The sequence below is a fragment of the Scophthalmus maximus genome, chromosome 11, assembly GCF_022379125.1.
Source record: "Scophthalmus maximus strain ysfricsl-2021 chromosome 11, ASM2237912v1, whole genome shotgun sequence".
NCBI classification, from domain to species: Eukaryota; Metazoa; Chordata; class Actinopteri; order Pleuronectiformes; family Scophthalmidae; genus Scophthalmus; species Scophthalmus maximus.
The window spans coordinates 3,744,503-3,762,046 of record NC_061525.1 but is presented as its reverse complement, the minus strand read 5'-3'; the positions used below and the strand labels follow the sequence as shown (position 1 = coordinate 3,762,046).

Sequence of the window (17,544 nt, the reverse complement as noted above, 5' to 3'; positions counted from 1 at the left end):
CCTACTGCGACAGGGCAATTCGGATGATGTTTTCTCCATTGTTAACAGTCCAGTTATGCCTAATAATACTGTAATCAACACTAAATAAAACAACAGATAAGTGATAAGGAAGCAGAAACACGTTCAAACTCCTTCACCACCAGTTGTGATAGATTGTACATACTCTCTGCACAGGGGGAAGTGTAGTCAGTAACGGCCTCATCACCTGCAAAAAAATAATAAAATATGATAGTGAGTGATATGAAAGAAGATATAGTAAAGAAAAGAGTAAAAGAGGATGTTGATGAGATTCTTACTCGTCTGGTAGTAGTCGTAGACTTTCACAACCGCTGGCTTCAGGTTCCTGACGGGCACATCCTCCTCCAGTGTCACACTGTAGATCTTTGTCTCGTCCTTCTTCAGCTGCGAACACACACGTTTACTCTTTACCGATGACTTCACATGCAGACATGTTCTTTACTAGTTCACTAATACTAGCATTACGTGACAGACCCGCCCAGCACACACTGCTTCTTACCCCGTCTAAGTAGATGTGGATGTGTCCTTCCTCCACGTCCACACGCTTCACTGAGCGGTCGCGCTTCAGCTACAACAACAACACAGTGCTTTTTATGTGGGCATACAGGGTGACATGAGACCGGCACAGACAGTACAGCATGTGGAAGACCACAGCGATTTTTTAATCTTGGTCACTGAATGTTCATTGTCCATGACTCTGTTGAATGACTGACCAGATCCAGGGAGCTCTTATCCAGGACGTAGCCAGACAGCAGTTTGATGTTGACGATCACCATGTTGGTTTCCTCCCTCCTGCCCTGGTACCTGCAAAAAAACAACAAAACACACACACACACACACACACACACACACACACACACACACACACACACACACACACACACACACACACACACACACACACACACACACACACACACACACACACACACACACACACACACACACACACACACACACACACACACACACACACACACACACACACACACACACACACACACACAGTCAAATACCACACTGTAGAGCCATTCACATACTGTGGAATTTCTTGGTTTTCAGCTGTTTCTGGGAGTTGGAGTCAAGGTGCAGATGAAGATAAATTCAAAGGAATATCCTATGTCTTTAATATCTCACAATTTTACACCTGACACCTTTCAAAAACTAAACTTTCAGCCTCATTTCTTTCTTGTAGCCTGCACATTATGTTTTAATGCCGTTCGACATACAGCGCAGACCTGGTTTCGACGGTTACAGATTCTTTTGTTCTTTAGGCTCTGTGCTTCGGCTCATTAAATTTGAAATAGAATAATGAATACTACATGAAAAAACTGATTCTCAGCTTTAATTTGAGCAGCACAGCCATTTTAACACGGTGCTAAAAATACAATGTTTTTAAAAGTAATTGGACACGTTTCTTGGGAAAGGTGCGAGTTGTCTCAGCGTTCGTTCCTGCACCAGAGAGCTCACTCATGGCTCTTAGTTGACCCAGGTGGAGTTGTTTGTCATGACGAGGATAAAGGGGTGATCAAGCTAATAAAGATAATAAAAAAACCTATCTGATCAATATCAACATGATCCTAAACACGCAGCTGAAGCAACCAACGAGCTTCTCGTTGTGAGTAGGCAGTCGCCACAACGCAGTGATACGATGTGTCGGCTGATGTGCGTGGGCTGAAAACGCGCTGGACGCACAAAATCTGATGATATGATAATTCCGTTTGAATTCATGAGCATCTGTCCGATTACTTTTGACATTTAAACTTTGGAAACTGTGCTAAGAGGCCACATATCCCTCGCAGTTCTTTCTGTGTTCGAGTAAACCCACTGGAATCAGGAGTGAGCCTCGCTACTTGACTGCAGAATCCAAAAAGGAATGAATCACCACCAGTGTTTAAAAAGTTGAATAAATAATGTTTATTATCTTAATTCAAGTTCTATATTTTGGTTGAATTTGTGTTTTCTTTTTATTTATAGTTATTTATGATAAAGTTTATGGTTAAACTAAAATATAAAGCCTCAATGACATTTTTTGGTCATAAACGTTTGATAACAACATTTTAGGATCATAGACAGATAAAAAATTATATATGGGCCGCAAATCTTACTCCCTAATACGTACCTGACATGCACAAAGAGGATGAGTTGAGGCCTGCTGGTGTTACACTTGGCCATGGTGCTGCTTGAGACGTTGAAGGCGGAGAAGTCAGGTGGAGGGGGGATGTTGTAGTGCATGGAGATCTGTGGAGAGACGGAGCGTCACGTATATCTGCTCCCACTGCGCACACACACACACACTTGTCAACATACCACTGCACACACACTCGAGACCCTGAGGAGGACCTCCGCTGTCCCGTGTGTGCTGTGAGCAGAGCGGGGCACTGACACTCCAAAGCCCACAGAGTCCCCTTTTTTCAATTTAAACTCCCAAATGAGAGGGGAAGTGAAATGTCAGAGTTGCTCTGCTGAAGCCAATAAATGTTCAAAGAGCCACATTCACTCCCCTCCACCTGCAGTGGGGACAGATTTGCATAGTTTAACCCCTCACAGCCGTCCAGACTCACACACTCATGAGTGGATAAGCACGTTCACACTGATAAGTGAGGCAATGTGCAGGGCTCTGGAAGTACCTGGATGTTGCACTCTTAATGGTCTAATAGTTGAGTGGAAAACAATGGACAATTTTCACCCTCCTCAACGGTGAAGAAGAGAAGGGACCACCACAAACGTATTTTAAAACTTCAGCAAATGGCTAAACTGTTTGGTCCGGACGGACGGAAGGGCTACTGTGGAACCAGCTGCAAGCTCTATTAAGTGAGCAACCAGGGCACCCCATCAATTTTCATTCCCTCGTTCTGACAACATATATTGCTGTTGATCTCGTCTCTGACTCACTGTACCTGTGCCAGCACACAGCTCCGACCCTGGGCCAGGATGGTGTACTCCCCGGGGACGTCCTCCAGCTTCTCCTCCTGGTACAGCAGCCGGTTGCTCTGATCCACCGTGAACCCTTTGTTCAGGCCTCCCAACGACGTCACCGTCACGATGGTGCTGCCCTCGGCGCTGTAGGTGGCAGCTCCGTACTTCGCCAGTGCCTGGAGGGCCACCACCGTGTCCTGAGGGGCAGGGCGTGCAAATGTGTTGTTAAGAGTCGGCTCAGAGTTAAAGGTCCCCTATAAACCACCTGCGCGCGCGTGTGTGTGTGTGTGTGTGTGTGTGTGTGTGTGTGTGTGTGTGTGTGTGTGTGTGTGTGTGTGTGTGTGTGTGTGTGTGTGTGTGTGTGTGTGTGTGTGTGTGTGTGTGTGTGTGTGTGTGTGTGTGTGTGTGTGTGTGTGTGTGTGTGTGTGTGTGTGTGTGTGTCTCTTCTGTCCTACCTGTGTGGAGGAGAAGCCGCCATATGGGTTCTGCTGCTGGGCGAGCCAGCGGACGATGCCGGAGGAGTAGTCCAGACCAAAGTCTGGCATGATGGGACCCGAGAGCAAAGCCAGCAGCACGTAGGCGGTCATCTCCACCTCCAGAGAGTCCAGACCTTTCTCAGAGGCCCCCGCTCGGTCCCAGTGCCGGGTGCCCCCTGCCGGTCAGCAGAGAGGAATCATCCGTCAGCAGGCGAGCAGGGACTACAGTACCTTTGTGCACCTCAGTATAACTAATGTGCACATGTAGGTCTACTGATTTCCAAATGGATTTTGAGTTCATATTTCAGTTTGTACAAAGGACTGGAGAAATGCCAGTCTTGCGTTGTTTTGGTGTGTTTTGACACATTTAAGATCTTGGTTAATATTCATTTGAACAGACGGAGGATTTTAGTCATCGGACGTTTTCAGAAAAACAAGCGGAGCAAACATTAGCGGCTCACAGCCCCTCTGGGACGTCCCGTGTCCTCAGTGCAAACATTGCAACACCTCCACGACTAAAATCAATATCTTTACTCTTCAAATGACAAACTGCTTTTACCACTGACATGTCAACGGCGTTCGTATTCATCTTTTTTTTGCTTTTAAAACCAAGCACTACATTTGTTTATGGGGAAAAACAGCTGACAGGTGTTGCTGCTGGTTTCACCGTCTCACCCTGTGTGCTGGACTTCTGGTGCAGGTATGTGATGAGTTTGCTCCTCATCTCCTCGTCTCTAGCCAGAGTGAAGGTGTACGAAAGCAGGGCGGTGGTGTACAGATTGTCCAGCTGGCCGGTCGCCGCTCCCTTCAGACAGCTCAGACACTTCTGCACTACGGGGTCCTGTCAGAAGCCAAGCAAAGACAAAGATGAGACTGTGTGCATGGGCAGATATGTGAAAAGGGAGACAAAAGGAGAGTTCAACAACTGAAACAATGAATGAACCAGTTTCATACCGAAGTGTCAACGATGTATGCTTGGCAACTTTTCTAGCAAGTCTAAAAAGAGACATCAGAGCCATTTGCATGAATAAGTCTCTGGCAAAACCAGTAACTAATAGCACAATAGGTGGAGTTAAAAATGTATTTGTTCATTTTAAAAATATTTTCCGGGGGGGGGGGGGGGGGCATTTGTTTGGTCTTTATTGACAGAGGTTTAGCGTGAAAGTGGAAGAGAGCGGGGGCCACAGGTGGAACTGAACTTGCCGCCGCTGCAGAGGACTCTGTCCTCATGCGGCGCCTGTGGAGTTAAAAAAGTTCAACAGAGATTTTTAACTGGGCACAAAATGAGTTGAGGATGAGTCATCAAACAGTCAGTATCATAAACCAGTATTGGTTTATGATGTTCAGAGTCGGACTTCCCTATACGCTCACTACGCTCGTTGCGTAGGGCCCCGCAAATTAAGGAAGGCCCCGCCTCCCCCTCATGTCAAAGCAAGTTGGTCAATATTGTGAGAGGATGAATCTTAACTATCCTTCATGAGAAGAGAATGAGAGTGAACTGCAGGAACAGCAGTCAGGTAAACGCGTGTTCTCTCCTCTCCAAGTCTGAGGTCAGCAAAATAGCAACAGTGTTACGTTAATGTGCATCCCTCTGTTCTGTCTGGCGTGTTTATTTGCCTGCCCAGTTTGCTGGGGCAGTGCAAAACTAGCATTGATGATATATATTAGGTCACCAAGTAAAGACAAGATATAATAAAAAGGTAATTAACACAGGGGCACAGGTCTGATACTATGAACTGGAATCACAGTGTGACTCACATTCTCCTAAGCTTGACCTCCAGTCTACTAACACCAATTTATAGAAAATGATGGGTTCTGGAAATAACATTCATTTCAATTAAAAATCTGGCTGCCAGTACAGGAAGAACAGCAAGCCGGAGATGAACACAGAGGGCTGAGAAGGAGGAGACTCACTGTGACGTTGGCATCCAGCTCGAGCATGGCGGCGGTGATGTAAGCGGTCAGGGACACGTCGTCGCTCACTCCTCCCTTGTGGAAACAAAGGAGCATGGTAGGAACGGTCAGCGAAGACGCAGCAAGGGGTCACGCTCACTTTTTCTTTTTGTGTCGCTGAACTGGAAAACTTGAACACCGTTACGTTCAATAATGACAAAAACAATAACAGCTTGCACATTCATACATGCTCTGTCATATTTGGGCTGTGTGGAATAGCTTTTTTTCCTTATTTGGTCATTTGTTTTACTTATTATCACATCCACAGTTCTTTGATGACATACAGGACCGCACAATAAGGAAGAGAATCTGAACAGTATATAACAGAAACCTGAGCACAGTTCGTCTCGTCTCTTCTTTCCTAGTCTGAGACAATAAAACACAGTGATCAAACTCTCTTCTATACAAGCTCCATCAGCTTGTGTATTGCCACTGAGCCAAAATGATCAGCAAAGGCTTAGATGTCATTTTGTAGTTTTAATCTTGTGTGCGTAGGAGGTGAGCGGATCAAAAACATCTTTACTCTCACTGGCGGCGATGCCTTGGTATTTGAGATTGTTCACTCATTAAAGAAACATCACTGATGTGATCAACACAAGGAGAAGTCATGCGACTGCCATTTGCTTCAGACAGTCGCTGTGTTTTACCAATTACAGATAGTACTCCTCAGTATTATTAATATATGTGCCTTGAAAAAACATTTCATCCATCACAAATTATTAAAGGCAGGTACCTGGCTCCTCCCTAAGAAAACCCCTATGGATACAAGTGCTCTGATCCGCACAAACACTTGTCATGGCTTTTTGAATAGCAATTATTTGTTTGGGATATTTCCTCTTCCGTTGCACGTGATGCTTGTCCTGCAGGCCCGGGACAACCTCCAGTCTCCGCAGGAGGGAACCTCACACTGAGCTACTGCTGTGACTTATATTTTACAGGACAAATATCAACCAAGCAGGGATCTGAAAGCAAATGAAAAATCACGTGGCTGCATCTACATTCAAACTGAAGTCATTACCTTCATGCCGTTGTGGAAGAGCTTTCCCACAGATCGGATGCAGCCATCGGGTTGCTGGTGTTCTGCCAGCCATCTCCTTGCATCAGAAATGTGACGGGGATCCACAAAAATGTACGGCCTCGCCCCACCAAAGGACTTCATCACAAAAGAGGTCAGCCTACGCACACACACACACGCACACACACACACGGTGACCCAAAAATGAACCCAGCTTCAGGACAATTACATAACTGCCTCCTGTCTCACACTAACAGAGTCGGTGCTTGGCCGGAGCTGCATCTTACAGCGACATATTTCTCTGAGCAGACAGAGAAGCTCCTCCGGAAATTTAGACGTTATTTAAACGTCACGCTTTTGAATGATCCCACCTATAGATGTAATTAATATATTACACAACAGAAAATATACTCTATTATACTATGATTAATAATGAAAATATAAAAACAGCCTTAATTTGTGGGCCACTTGGGGGCAGTAGAAAAAGCCGTTAACACAATATTGACATATCATCATCACAGTTTGTCCACTTGAGGAATCCAGTCTTATATTTACTCTCATTTTAGTTTTTTTGTCAAGCGACTCCTTTGTCTGTTTGGTGCTGAGCAGGTCATGTACAAAACTAGATAACAAATGAGCTAAAAGATTCTAGAAAATAATCGCTAGGTCTGAGAGGGAACCACAAAGTTGAGGTAAATTTCATATCTGCAGGAAAAAAAATAACCGTTGACATATGGTGCTGTGACCTTAAAAAGGATCAGAGCAACGTCAGCCGTCACATCAGAGATGTAGCCTAGAATCCAGACCGATCAGCGAGCTCTTACGTTTCATTTATTCGCTCTTACAGATGCGTCTGGCTCTCGTTCACACAGATCTCCCTGAGTCCTGAGACCAGAAGGGTCAATCATAAGCAGCAACTAATACGGGACGCCGACTGCGCCTTTTTCGTGAAAAGAACAAGACGGCTGCTGCGGCTGAAGGGTGGTCTGTTGAATCCACTACTGCAAACTGAACGATAGAACAAGAACACCTGCATTTGCAGCGTTTCTTGAATCTCTGTGCTGTGCCTTTTCTTTTTTTGTCCAATCGTGTCCAGAGGCATGCCAGTGGCAGCGCCCTTTGTAATCCAGAGGTTCCAGACTCATTCACAAATGCGTTGCTATGATGAATGCACAGTAAGTACAACACAAAGTCCTCATCATCAGTCATCTACAACTGTTGACATGGATAAAAATCTATATATTTGCTGATTTTCATCCAGTATCCTCATTGTAATCGACCACTTGAGAGTGCTAGTTTCTCTCAACCACAAACACCCACCCACGCACTCACACCAAGTGCCAAACTGCCCAGCACTCATTCAAAGCAGCAGAGGGTTTGTAACATCCCCGGAGGCTCCATGCTTTAAGCCCATTACATGAAAATATTAATTTTGGCATGTTCTCACAAAGTCAATTATTGGGACGTTTGCCGGTGCCAAACAGCAGAGAGGATACTGCGTCTGTGTGTGGGTCAACTTGTCATTTTTGTTTTCTCGTCAAATGGAGTGTGAGATTTGAGCTGAAATCGTTCCGCCTATCAGCACAGCTCTAAATAAAGGTTCTATATTGTATGTCACTGCGATGTCACCCTGTGGACTTACACTTTATTGTTGTGGTATTTTTAGGTCTTCAAAAAAGTTGTTGTTGACATGCAGGTCTAAGCGAAGTGAACACAGTGATATCTGCTTCATTCATATTTTTCGTGACATACTGGTGTATAAACATTCTACTAAAGCTTTTAAATCATTCCATGTCAACTTTAATATAGATAAATAGTATTACTTAAAATACCCATTTAAAAGTGTAAAAATGTCATTGTTTTATTGGTTAAATTAATGTACGAGGAGAAGGAGAACCAACTGATACTGTACATGTTCATAAAAAGACATTGCTAATACACCAGTACATTCATCCTAAGCAGCTTCCATTAGTTCATGTTATTGAACCAAGTGTGTGTATTTCTACTGACCAGGTGTTTCCAGACTCATCACTCTTCCCGAAGGCACTGTAGGAGCCGTCATCATGCTTGTAGGTGAGCTCTCTCTGATATCCTACAGAACAAAAGAACAAAACTGTCAAATATACACACTTAAGCATTAAACTGGTTATGCGTAAATGGTTTAAAGTAACTTTAGATTTTCTTTGGGTGTACTTATATTTTCAGCTGAATTAAGCCATTTTGCTGAATTCCACTGTAAAGCCTTTACTTGTCAATTGAAGATTGGTAAAAGGTTAATTACTCAGATGAGGACCTACACTAAAGGCAATATGCAGACCATAAGATTTAAACCCCCAGTATCCCCATTCAGTATGGGTCGACCTGCCTCAGCTGACCCCGTTTCATGGCACGGGTCAGGTCGCCACCGGCTTTGGTGAACTGGTGTTGTTGTCAGGAATGGAAATTCATTCGATGATACGTATATGTAAATATAAAAGAGAGACAGAGAGAATGGAATAGACAGCGTACGCTTGGGCGATAAAGACAGCTGTTTTGACGTCAGACCCACCCTGAGTGGGACGGGAATACATCGTAATTGGAGGCAATGCTAACCGCTCACCACTCTCCAGGAAGCGTGTCGCCTTGTCCTGGATCTCCTGGGTCAGCTGACCAGTGCTTTGCAGGTAGTTGAGGATGAAGATGTTTGGGGCGAACAGCACCATGTTCTGCTCCCCACAGCCGTACGGCATGGCCAGCAGCTTGTCCAGGTTCTTCATGGCCCGGCCCATCAGGTCACCTGCAGACGCCAGAAGAGAAAGATAAAAGACAAGCGCTTTCTACTAGGCAGGGTAGAGGCCTACTCTGCTAGTAAAGAGTTGAAAAACAAAAACAAAGACAAGCTCCAAGATTCAACACTTCATGTTACTCACCCAGAACAGAGACAGAGGCCCGGGCTGATCCAGCCACAAACACCTCAGGCAGCAGGAGAGAGATTTTCTTCTCCACTGGTCCCTCTGACAACACAGAAAAAAGGAGGTAACACATAGAGGTAAAAAAGGAATGAGCTCACTTTAGATTACTCTAGATCACAGGTATATTCGACTGAAAACAACCTCGCTTCCATGACTAATGGAAGATGCCACATTGGTGTAATTTTGATTATGTCCATCATCCTTTACTTTGCATACGTTACAAGTAGTTATTATAGTAGGACTTTATCAACATTTTGGCAAACTAACAATGCTTCCATTAATGTGTAATATGTCATTTTAGTCAGAAAGCATGCAGATTAATATCGACTAACTAAGGGGGGCTGAAAACAAATCATTAGCTAAAATGTGTCACTGTATAGATATGGCATGTATTGGTTGGATAATTTCTACAACCACCCATTTAATTACTCAACAGTAAAGAGCAGCAGGTAAGACGCAATCAGCACTGAACATCTGTGAGAATTTAACTTTTGACCCAGATGGACACAGGTCTCTGTGACTGCACGGCATTTTAAAGACGCATTTATCGAGTGCTTTGGATAAGGGGTTCAAGATGGCCGTCCGCCTGGAGGCTTTCAGATAACTGCTGCTGATACGCAGCGTTGTTTGTGAACACTCACCTGCAGGGCAGAGGAGAGCGTTGTGACCGACCATCTGTGGTGTTCCTTCGGCCTTGTGGAGACAAAGAAATCCAGATGTTGGTGAATAATATTGATGTCATTAAATGCGCACACACACCCAATGTGGATTTATCCATAAAGTTCTCCCCAGCAAATGCAGTATTTCTTCCTCATTGTGTAACATTTGATGAAACAATGGTAGGAGGAGAGAGCAGTGGCTCGCGTGTGCAATGACAAATAGGCCTGTAAGCTCACATGATTAGTATGAAAAACAGGGATTTGAAATGACAATATTGCTCATCACAATTTCAGGGACAATATATTGTCCAACAAAATGTAGTTATGGTGACAGGCCTACTTTAAATGTATGAGGTCTCCTTCACATGCACATAATATCCAGTTATTACTCAGCATTTCTGGTTGTCACCCAAAATTCTTAAATCCATAGTTGAGTTCTTAACTCTTGCTTTGTAACAAACCACTGAAGTGTCACGTCGTGACAGACACCGACCTCCACCAGCAGGGTGCGGATCACTGTGTCTATTTGGCCCGCGTCGGGGACAGTGGCGACCTCGTTGCCACATAATGCATCAGTCTTCAGAGCCTCGGCGCTGACCTTCAGGTTCACCTCACCTGTGTGCACACAGACAAACAGACTCTTACTCTGAAAGCGCGGGTGTGTTGTTTACCGCTCCCTCGCCCTATCACAGTCACATTTTGCATACGGAGGCAAAATCACTTCCCGTCTGCTCTTCAGTCGAGCTCATTATCCACCCTCCTCTCCGAGTTGTACTTCCTCCCCCTGTTTCCTATCTTATTTGCCCTCATTAATCCCCATTTGTTGCATTATTATACTGCCATTCTCCCACACGGCTCCATCTCCCGCACACCTCCCTCCTTTCCCTCACAGCCCACAATCCTCCACACAGAGGACAAGTACAGATCACCCCCACAAGGGAGAGGTTTCTGAGTGTTTCGTCAGAGATACTACCTGACTTGTTAGTACAAGTGATTGTCAGCATTCCTCTAAGGGGGAGTTAGAGGAGTGCAATTTGGCATTCACAAAAGATTCATCTCCATGCTGGCTGATGGAAATCCTCTGCTTTCAGACCAGGCAGCATTACGATGACAGCCGTCTTTCTCTGCTTCCAGCGGTGCAGACGCAACAGCTGCCAGCGCCTTTAATAGGGATTAATTAGCTTGTTTTGTCTTATCTTCGTCACTGAAAGTATATTGGGCCAAACAAATCAGTTTTTCCATCTTAAAATATATTATTGATGACAATAAAAACAGTCATTTGGAAAATGTCTCTGTGATAATGACACTGTAAGGAGACCAGAGCTGTGACTGGTTTAAATGGTTCGAGACAGGTACATTTTAAAAAGACATCTAGACGTGTTTTTGTTTTTTTTATTTCTCTGAGAATTGATTTTTCTTCTTCTTCCTTTTTTATCTTATAGCGGGTTCAAAAGCCTCAAAATCGATCATTCTGAACTGATTCGATTACTCCATCCATCCATTTTCTTTCGCTTATCTGAGATCAGGTTGCGAAGGCAACCTCCTCAACCAAACTTTCCAGCTCCCCCTGGGGGATCTCGAGGCAAGATGGGATATGTAGTCCCTACAGCTAGTTCTGGGTCTACCCCTCGGCCTCCTCCCAGTTGGAAGTGGCCTGTAAACCTCCACAGGAAGGCGCCCAGGTGGCATCTTGACAAGATGCCCGTATAACCTCAACTGACCCCTTGCAGTCTGAACTCGTCTGAACGTCAATGAGTGTCCATAGTCCAAGTTGTGGTGTCGAAATTGTTGTCCTGTCTATACTAGTTGATAAGCTGCTTTTCTACCAATTCAGCATGTTGAATAGGAGGAGTCAGTCGCTCAAAGAGATCACTCCGATTGGCTGTTCAGATTTAGCGAATCAGAGCACGAGAAGAAAACGGAAGTACGAAAGAAAGCAAACAAGGAGGTAAAGAGTTTGCATACCTACAAAACTAAAGATGTCTGTCAATCTGGGTCGACATGGCGGTTTGTTTCTCGAGTGCTGTGAGAGATTGCTTGGCTTTTCAGTTTCCCTTTCTGAATGACATGTACAAACTACCGCCCCCTGCTGGTATCAAGGGTTATTTCCTCTCACACAGGCACAGAATATACGAGCTAGTTGGCCGTAGGATTTGTTCCGGGTACAATTTATGTTGGCGTGATGCGGCCAGAGCTATGCAACGAGAGCAGACACAGCAGGCGGTCTTTGTCGATGTGAGTTGTTTGACGTTGCGTTGATGTGTGCCTACCTTAAGGCTGAGCCCAGCCACCCTACAGACCCCCCCATTTGTTTGTGTCCACCAGCGGATTCAGCACCTACTAGAGATGTTCCGATAGCATTTTTTCCTTCCCGATACCGATAACTGGCCTTTGCGTATTCGCAGATACAGAGTACGGCAATGTGTACCAAACAAAATATAGGTACACATTGCCGTTGTACTTGTGAGATTTCTAGTGTGACACCTTTGGCTAGCTCAGGCCAATACTTCACTTCTGGTAATCACTTCTTCACCGCTCTAAAAAAACGTACTTGCCAGTGGCAGAACAGTGAAACTGGTGTTTTGGAGCGGCACAAAAGAAATTGTTAGAATCGGGCAGGCAATTATGCCCATGGGATCATCGGAGTCCCCCTGCAGAACTATAGAGTCCCAAGGTGACACCACCCACAGACTCCAAGAAGACCAGGTAAACTGCTGACGCCCATCATTAGAATGACTGCTCCCCCCAGCACTTATCCCTCCTTGGGAAACTCCAGAGAAGGAGAGTCCAGCTGCTCTCCAGGAGTAATGTATGTATTTGTGTATGTATGAATGGATAGAGGTGAGGCCAACTATGTCTATCTGGTATTGCTCGACCTCCAACACCAGCTTAGGGACCTTCCCCGTTAGAGAGGTTACATTCCACATCCCTAGATCTAGTCTGCGGTCCCGGGGGTTCAGCATGCTTGGGTTCCTGCCCTTGCCTGCTGCCCAGCCTACACAGCACTAATCAGACACCTTTCCCTGCAGATGGTAGCCCCATGTGGGGGTTTTTTCGGGCTTGGCCGACCCATGGGTCAAGTCCCGGCCACTAGAATCTTGCCAGCAGGTTCCCCCCCTTCCAGGGCTGGCTCCAGGAGAGGGCCCTTTTCCAGGCGAGGTTAACAAGCTTGTGCCATCTCATCAGGGAATTTCTGACTCAGTTACTATGATACACTTTGAACTGACCTAGTGTAAAAAACACATACTCTCATATTCAAACTCTGCATTAAAAAACAACAACATCTAACTGTGCAAGTTCATTGTGTGATATCACAGGTAAATTACACTGATTACATATGTATAATTTGCAATAAAATATCAAAAGCAACTATGTATTCATACCGAGGGCAGTTGGAGTAACGATCCATGAGAAGGTCCTGCTCTCCTCACCACACAGGCACACGTTGTACTGGCATCCTTCACAGTTTCTGAAGGTGTACTGGTTCGATTCAGCCAATATTACATTCACCTACAGAGATTCAACAAATACAAACCATCACAATTTGAGCCTCAGAAATAAGAATATTACAAAATGTGAAGCATATCGGATAAAAGTAAAGCACTTATGAAACGAGATGATAATTAGAGACTTGGGAGAAATGTATAGATTTTCATATAATTTCATTTTGATGAGCTGACAGCCACAAGAAGTCTTATTAATTTTACCCACAGGATTAAATTAATTTGTATTCATTCCATCCATTTCTCATTTCAATATTTACCATAATGCATTTGGAGAGATAGTTGAAGACAGTGGCTTTGAGTGTGAAGACCTCCCCTCTGATGACAGAGTAGGGCAAGGTGAGACTGACGAAGAATGGCTGGAAGGCGGTCAGTCCAATGTTGGGCGACACACCGAAGCCGACAGAGGAGGTGCAGAAAGCGCCAGCTGCCCACTTGGTGATGGTGTCTGGGACGGTCTTCTCCACATTCACTGACCCACTCTCTCTGTACAAAAATACAAGCATTAACATATCAACAACTTTAAGTAGAATGGACTTCCCCTCCTGCACAACTGGGCACATAAAAAACAACAGTTTTTAAACCAAGACTAAGGGTCCGTCCCATTTCCCCTCACTTCGCCATACCTCTCTGTTTTGCGCATTTTTGCGTAGGGTAGGGAGTCCCATTTCTTTTGAAGAACAAGTGGTAGGGGTTACCCCTTCAAACGTAGGGTGGTCAAATGCAGACTTCAGGTGGAGTGGAAGAATGGAGGGTTTGGGTCCAATTTGGGGAGAAATGGGACGGACCCTAAGACTCAGCAGCAATGTAAGAAGCTCTTTGAGGCTATGCATTTTACCTCTAAGCAACACAAATGATAAAATCCTAACATCAAGCAAATGTTCCAAATAGTTGTTTAGGGTCCAATAACCTTAGTGTAAATAAAGAGAGGGGCCTTAATCTAAACCTTTTCCCATAGCACCATGCCGAGGGAAAAGTCAGGAGATTAAAAGTCATCTGGTTCCTTTGTCTGAGAACCGTAAATGTCTCTTCAAAGATGTTGTACCAATCCATCCTCGAGTCTTCAGTCACGTTAGCGTCACTATGAGGCTCAGAATGGCAATTTCATTGATTAGCATGCTAACGAATTTACCACAAATGACAGGTGAGGTTTCATGGAAACGTCTTTAGTTTTGCAGATATTTGGTCATGAACCAAAGTGCTGGATAAACTGGAATTTTGAGGTGATGGTGGCATCCTCCTCTGAAAAGTCAGAGGAACAACCAAAAATGTCAATCTTTTGGAGGCCCTGGTAGAAAAGGGAATTATCAAACTTATCAGGATTCATTCTTTGGAGACGATAAATATCTGGAAAAAAAATCCATGTATCAAATCCATTCAACAGCTGCAGAGATAATTCAGTCTGGACAAAAGATCTAATCGGGGCATTAGATTCAAGTCAAAGAAAGTCCTTAGTATGCATCCAATGAGGACCATGAATGTCTGCTCCAGACTGATGTATCTCAGCAACTGGAAGGACTGGTAAATTATGTTGCTATAACATGTTAAATGTAGTTGTGAAACCAGCATTTTTCTCATATTTTGCCATATTTAATATCTTTTTGTTAGTGATAGGGTCCTAAAAATATATATATATAAAAAATAAAAGCCAACATTCTTCCAGCGGTCAAAATGCACACGTCTAAAAATTAAAATTAAAAAGTATATTCTATTGATCCTTTCTGATCGTCTATATCATCATTACCCAACAGTAACTAGGTCCCAGATCCAGGTTTCAGGGAAGAATGTCCTGACGGTTTCCTTCTTGTCCTCCTCTTTATACTTCAGCACATCACCTGATTTCTCTGGCATCATGTTGAAGGCCAAGGGAAAAGGAGAGTCTAGGACATCTAAGAACACATAGGAACACAAAATAAAATAAAAACAACATTAATGACACAACTTACCCAATTAAAACCAGCTCCCAGATCCAGGTCTCAGGGAAGTATGTTCTAACAGTCTTGGTCTTTCCAGTTCGATCTGCAACTCCTGGGCTCCCAGGAAGCATGTATGCCACTAATAAATATAGTTCACAGTAAAAAAGTAGTTTCTTGTTCAGGGACCAATATCAATGGACACTGAAATGAACAGTCAATGGAAAATGCAAGTGGCATAACGAAAATCGTACCCATGTCATCATAATATACATCATATCTGCTGCTGCAGTCAATAGGTTTTTTCACATCGGAGTTCGTCACAATTTTGATTCCAATTTCCTAGAAGGGGAGACAGGGAGAGAGGATACAAACAAATGAGAGATTGTCAAGTCATAACATATCATTATTTGATCACTAGTGATGAACACAAGGACGGAAACAGAGGACAATGTTATGTCATGTTATCCGTTTTAAATGAAGATCTAATTACTCAGATAGATAGACAGGTGCCAGAAAAATAAGCAAAGATAGAAAATAGAGACAGGAGAAGAGAGAGATACATAGAGACAGGATCCAATATTGTACTTTAAAGATGCTGTAGACATCATTCTTCTGATCAGATCCATGGTAGATCGATCGCGTCGCTCGTCGAGGTGCCGCGAGCATCAAGTTCATGCAGGGATATGGCTCAAAGTCTTCAACCTCATACGTGTATCCTGACATCTTCTGTAAAGGCAGTCGACTGTACACCTGCACAAAAGAGGTCAGTGTTAATGAGGGTACGTCAGCTCACTGAAGGACTGGATGTCCACACAATGACGATGTGAATACTGAAGAACGTTCCATGAAGTATCTCAGGGTTTCACCAACTGTTAAACTAGTTAACTGTCACAAAATGTATTGTCATGATCCGAAGTGGTATGGAGGTTGTCTGTGCTCTGCAAAGACTAATGAGCTAAAAAATTAATTAATTAAATAATAATAATGAATTAACGTGACTTAACTATTGCAAGCGGTCAGCTAATTGTGTGATAGAGCAGTGATAAAATAGGCTCAGAACAATTAGTGCCTTTCGTGGGTCAGTGGATGCCTTCAAATCTGAGAAACTAAGAGTTCACTGGGTGTAAAAGATCAATACAGTGCAGATAAAACTAGACTGAAAAGTGTGCCCTTCTTCCAATGTGGTTAACACAACAGGCTAATCCATCTGGCTTGAAGCCAACAGGTTGAATACGGAATTCAATATGTCAGTCTTAAAACAATGAAATCATCTTTGCAAATGGCAATAAATGGGAGCTTATCAACCAGGAATATACAACAAGCAAAATGTTCATCATGCAAATATCCCAGTGTCAAATTCACACTGGGTATGGTGAATAAATGACAATTTCCACTTAATTCTGAAATCAAAAGCGTTATGCTCGTTTCAATAAAAACACCATACAAGGGTGTTAGTGCGGGCACAGATGTTAAACGTGGGAAAAAGTAGCACAAGGGATCCGTACAGAGCCGACAGTGAGTTCCTCCTCAGGTTTAAGCAGGAGGACGCTCTGGTCGATGGCCCTGACAGAACACATGGAGCCTGGGTGAGCCTTGAGACTAAGCGTGGTCTTCTCCGCCGGAAGACTCTGGAGAGAGGAGAACTTCAGAGACACCTGCAAGGTGGAGAGTTGTTAGTTTGGGTGCAGATTGGGTGACATTTGTCTCTACCCTCCAGTCAAATCTCAAATTTGAGATTAAATGTTTTATTAGACATCAAAAGTTGCTTAAAATCTTGTTTTCTTTTCATACACTACCTTGTTATTGAGGCAGAGCTGAATGGGGAAGTCCTGGCTGTCGGCCACCGCCTCTCCACTGGGCATGACCGTGTAAATGACCACCTGAGCAAATGGCGCCAGGTTTGTCACCTGCTGGAGTGATATGTACAACTCCCCTGTGTTGACTAAGGCATGAAACAGAGACAAAGTGACACCACACAGTGTGAGACAGCTTTCAAAATGTTTAAATACACAAATAATAAACCTCCTCATTTTCCTAACCACAATATTCTTTAATGCACACGGGTTAGGTAGTAGTGATTAACCTCAAGCACTTGACCCTAAGAAAGAAGAAGGATAAGGGGGGGTATATTCTG

The 17,544-nt window shown here is 44.0% G+C and overlaps 1 protein-coding gene across 2 annotated transcripts in view; it reads right to left on the bottom strand.

Moving 5' to 3' along the window:
- Positions 1 to 17,544, bottom strand: part of LOC118295227 (alpha-2-macroglobulin) — a 28,305-nt gene that overhangs the window by 1,495 nt on the left and 9,266 nt on the right. Inside the window, exons 14-35 of one of the 2 annotated variants that reach the window (XM_035621707.2) lie at positions 17,207 to 17,352; positions 16,916 to 17,065; positions 15,996 to 16,160; positions 15,662 to 15,749; positions 15,239 to 15,383; positions 13,755 to 13,980; positions 13,375 to 13,501; positions 10,485 to 10,606; positions 9,974 to 10,025; positions 9,291 to 9,374; positions 8,981 to 9,157; positions 8,392 to 8,473; positions 6,385 to 6,541; positions 5,328 to 5,402; positions 4,089 to 4,254; positions 3,393 to 3,589; positions 2,919 to 3,134; positions 2,141 to 2,259; positions 732 to 822; positions 518 to 586; positions 297 to 402; positions 164 to 205 (exon numbers count right to left, since the gene is read on the bottom strand). In XM_035621707.2, coding sequence (XP_035477600.1) covers positions 164 to 205; positions 297 to 402; positions 518 to 586; positions 732 to 822; positions 2,141 to 2,259; positions 2,919 to 3,134; positions 3,393 to 3,589; positions 4,089 to 4,254; positions 5,328 to 5,402; positions 6,385 to 6,541; positions 8,392 to 8,473; positions 8,981 to 9,157; positions 9,291 to 9,374; positions 9,974 to 10,025; positions 10,485 to 10,606; positions 13,375 to 13,501; positions 13,755 to 13,980; positions 15,239 to 15,383; positions 15,662 to 15,749; positions 15,996 to 16,160; positions 16,916 to 17,065; positions 17,207 to 17,352 — 2,802 coding nt within the window. Of the gene's footprint in view, positions 1 to 163; positions 206 to 296; positions 403 to 517; positions 587 to 731; positions 823 to 2,140; positions 2,260 to 2,918; positions 3,135 to 3,392; positions 3,590 to 4,088; positions 4,255 to 5,327; positions 5,403 to 6,384; positions 6,542 to 8,391; positions 8,474 to 8,980; positions 9,158 to 9,290; positions 9,375 to 9,973; positions 10,026 to 10,484; positions 10,607 to 13,374; positions 13,502 to 13,754; positions 13,981 to 15,238; positions 15,384 to 15,440; positions 15,550 to 15,661; positions 15,750 to 15,995; positions 16,161 to 16,915; positions 17,066 to 17,206; positions 17,353 to 17,544 lie in introns of both variants that reach the window. The other variant, XM_035621708.2, reaches the window with a different exon arrangement.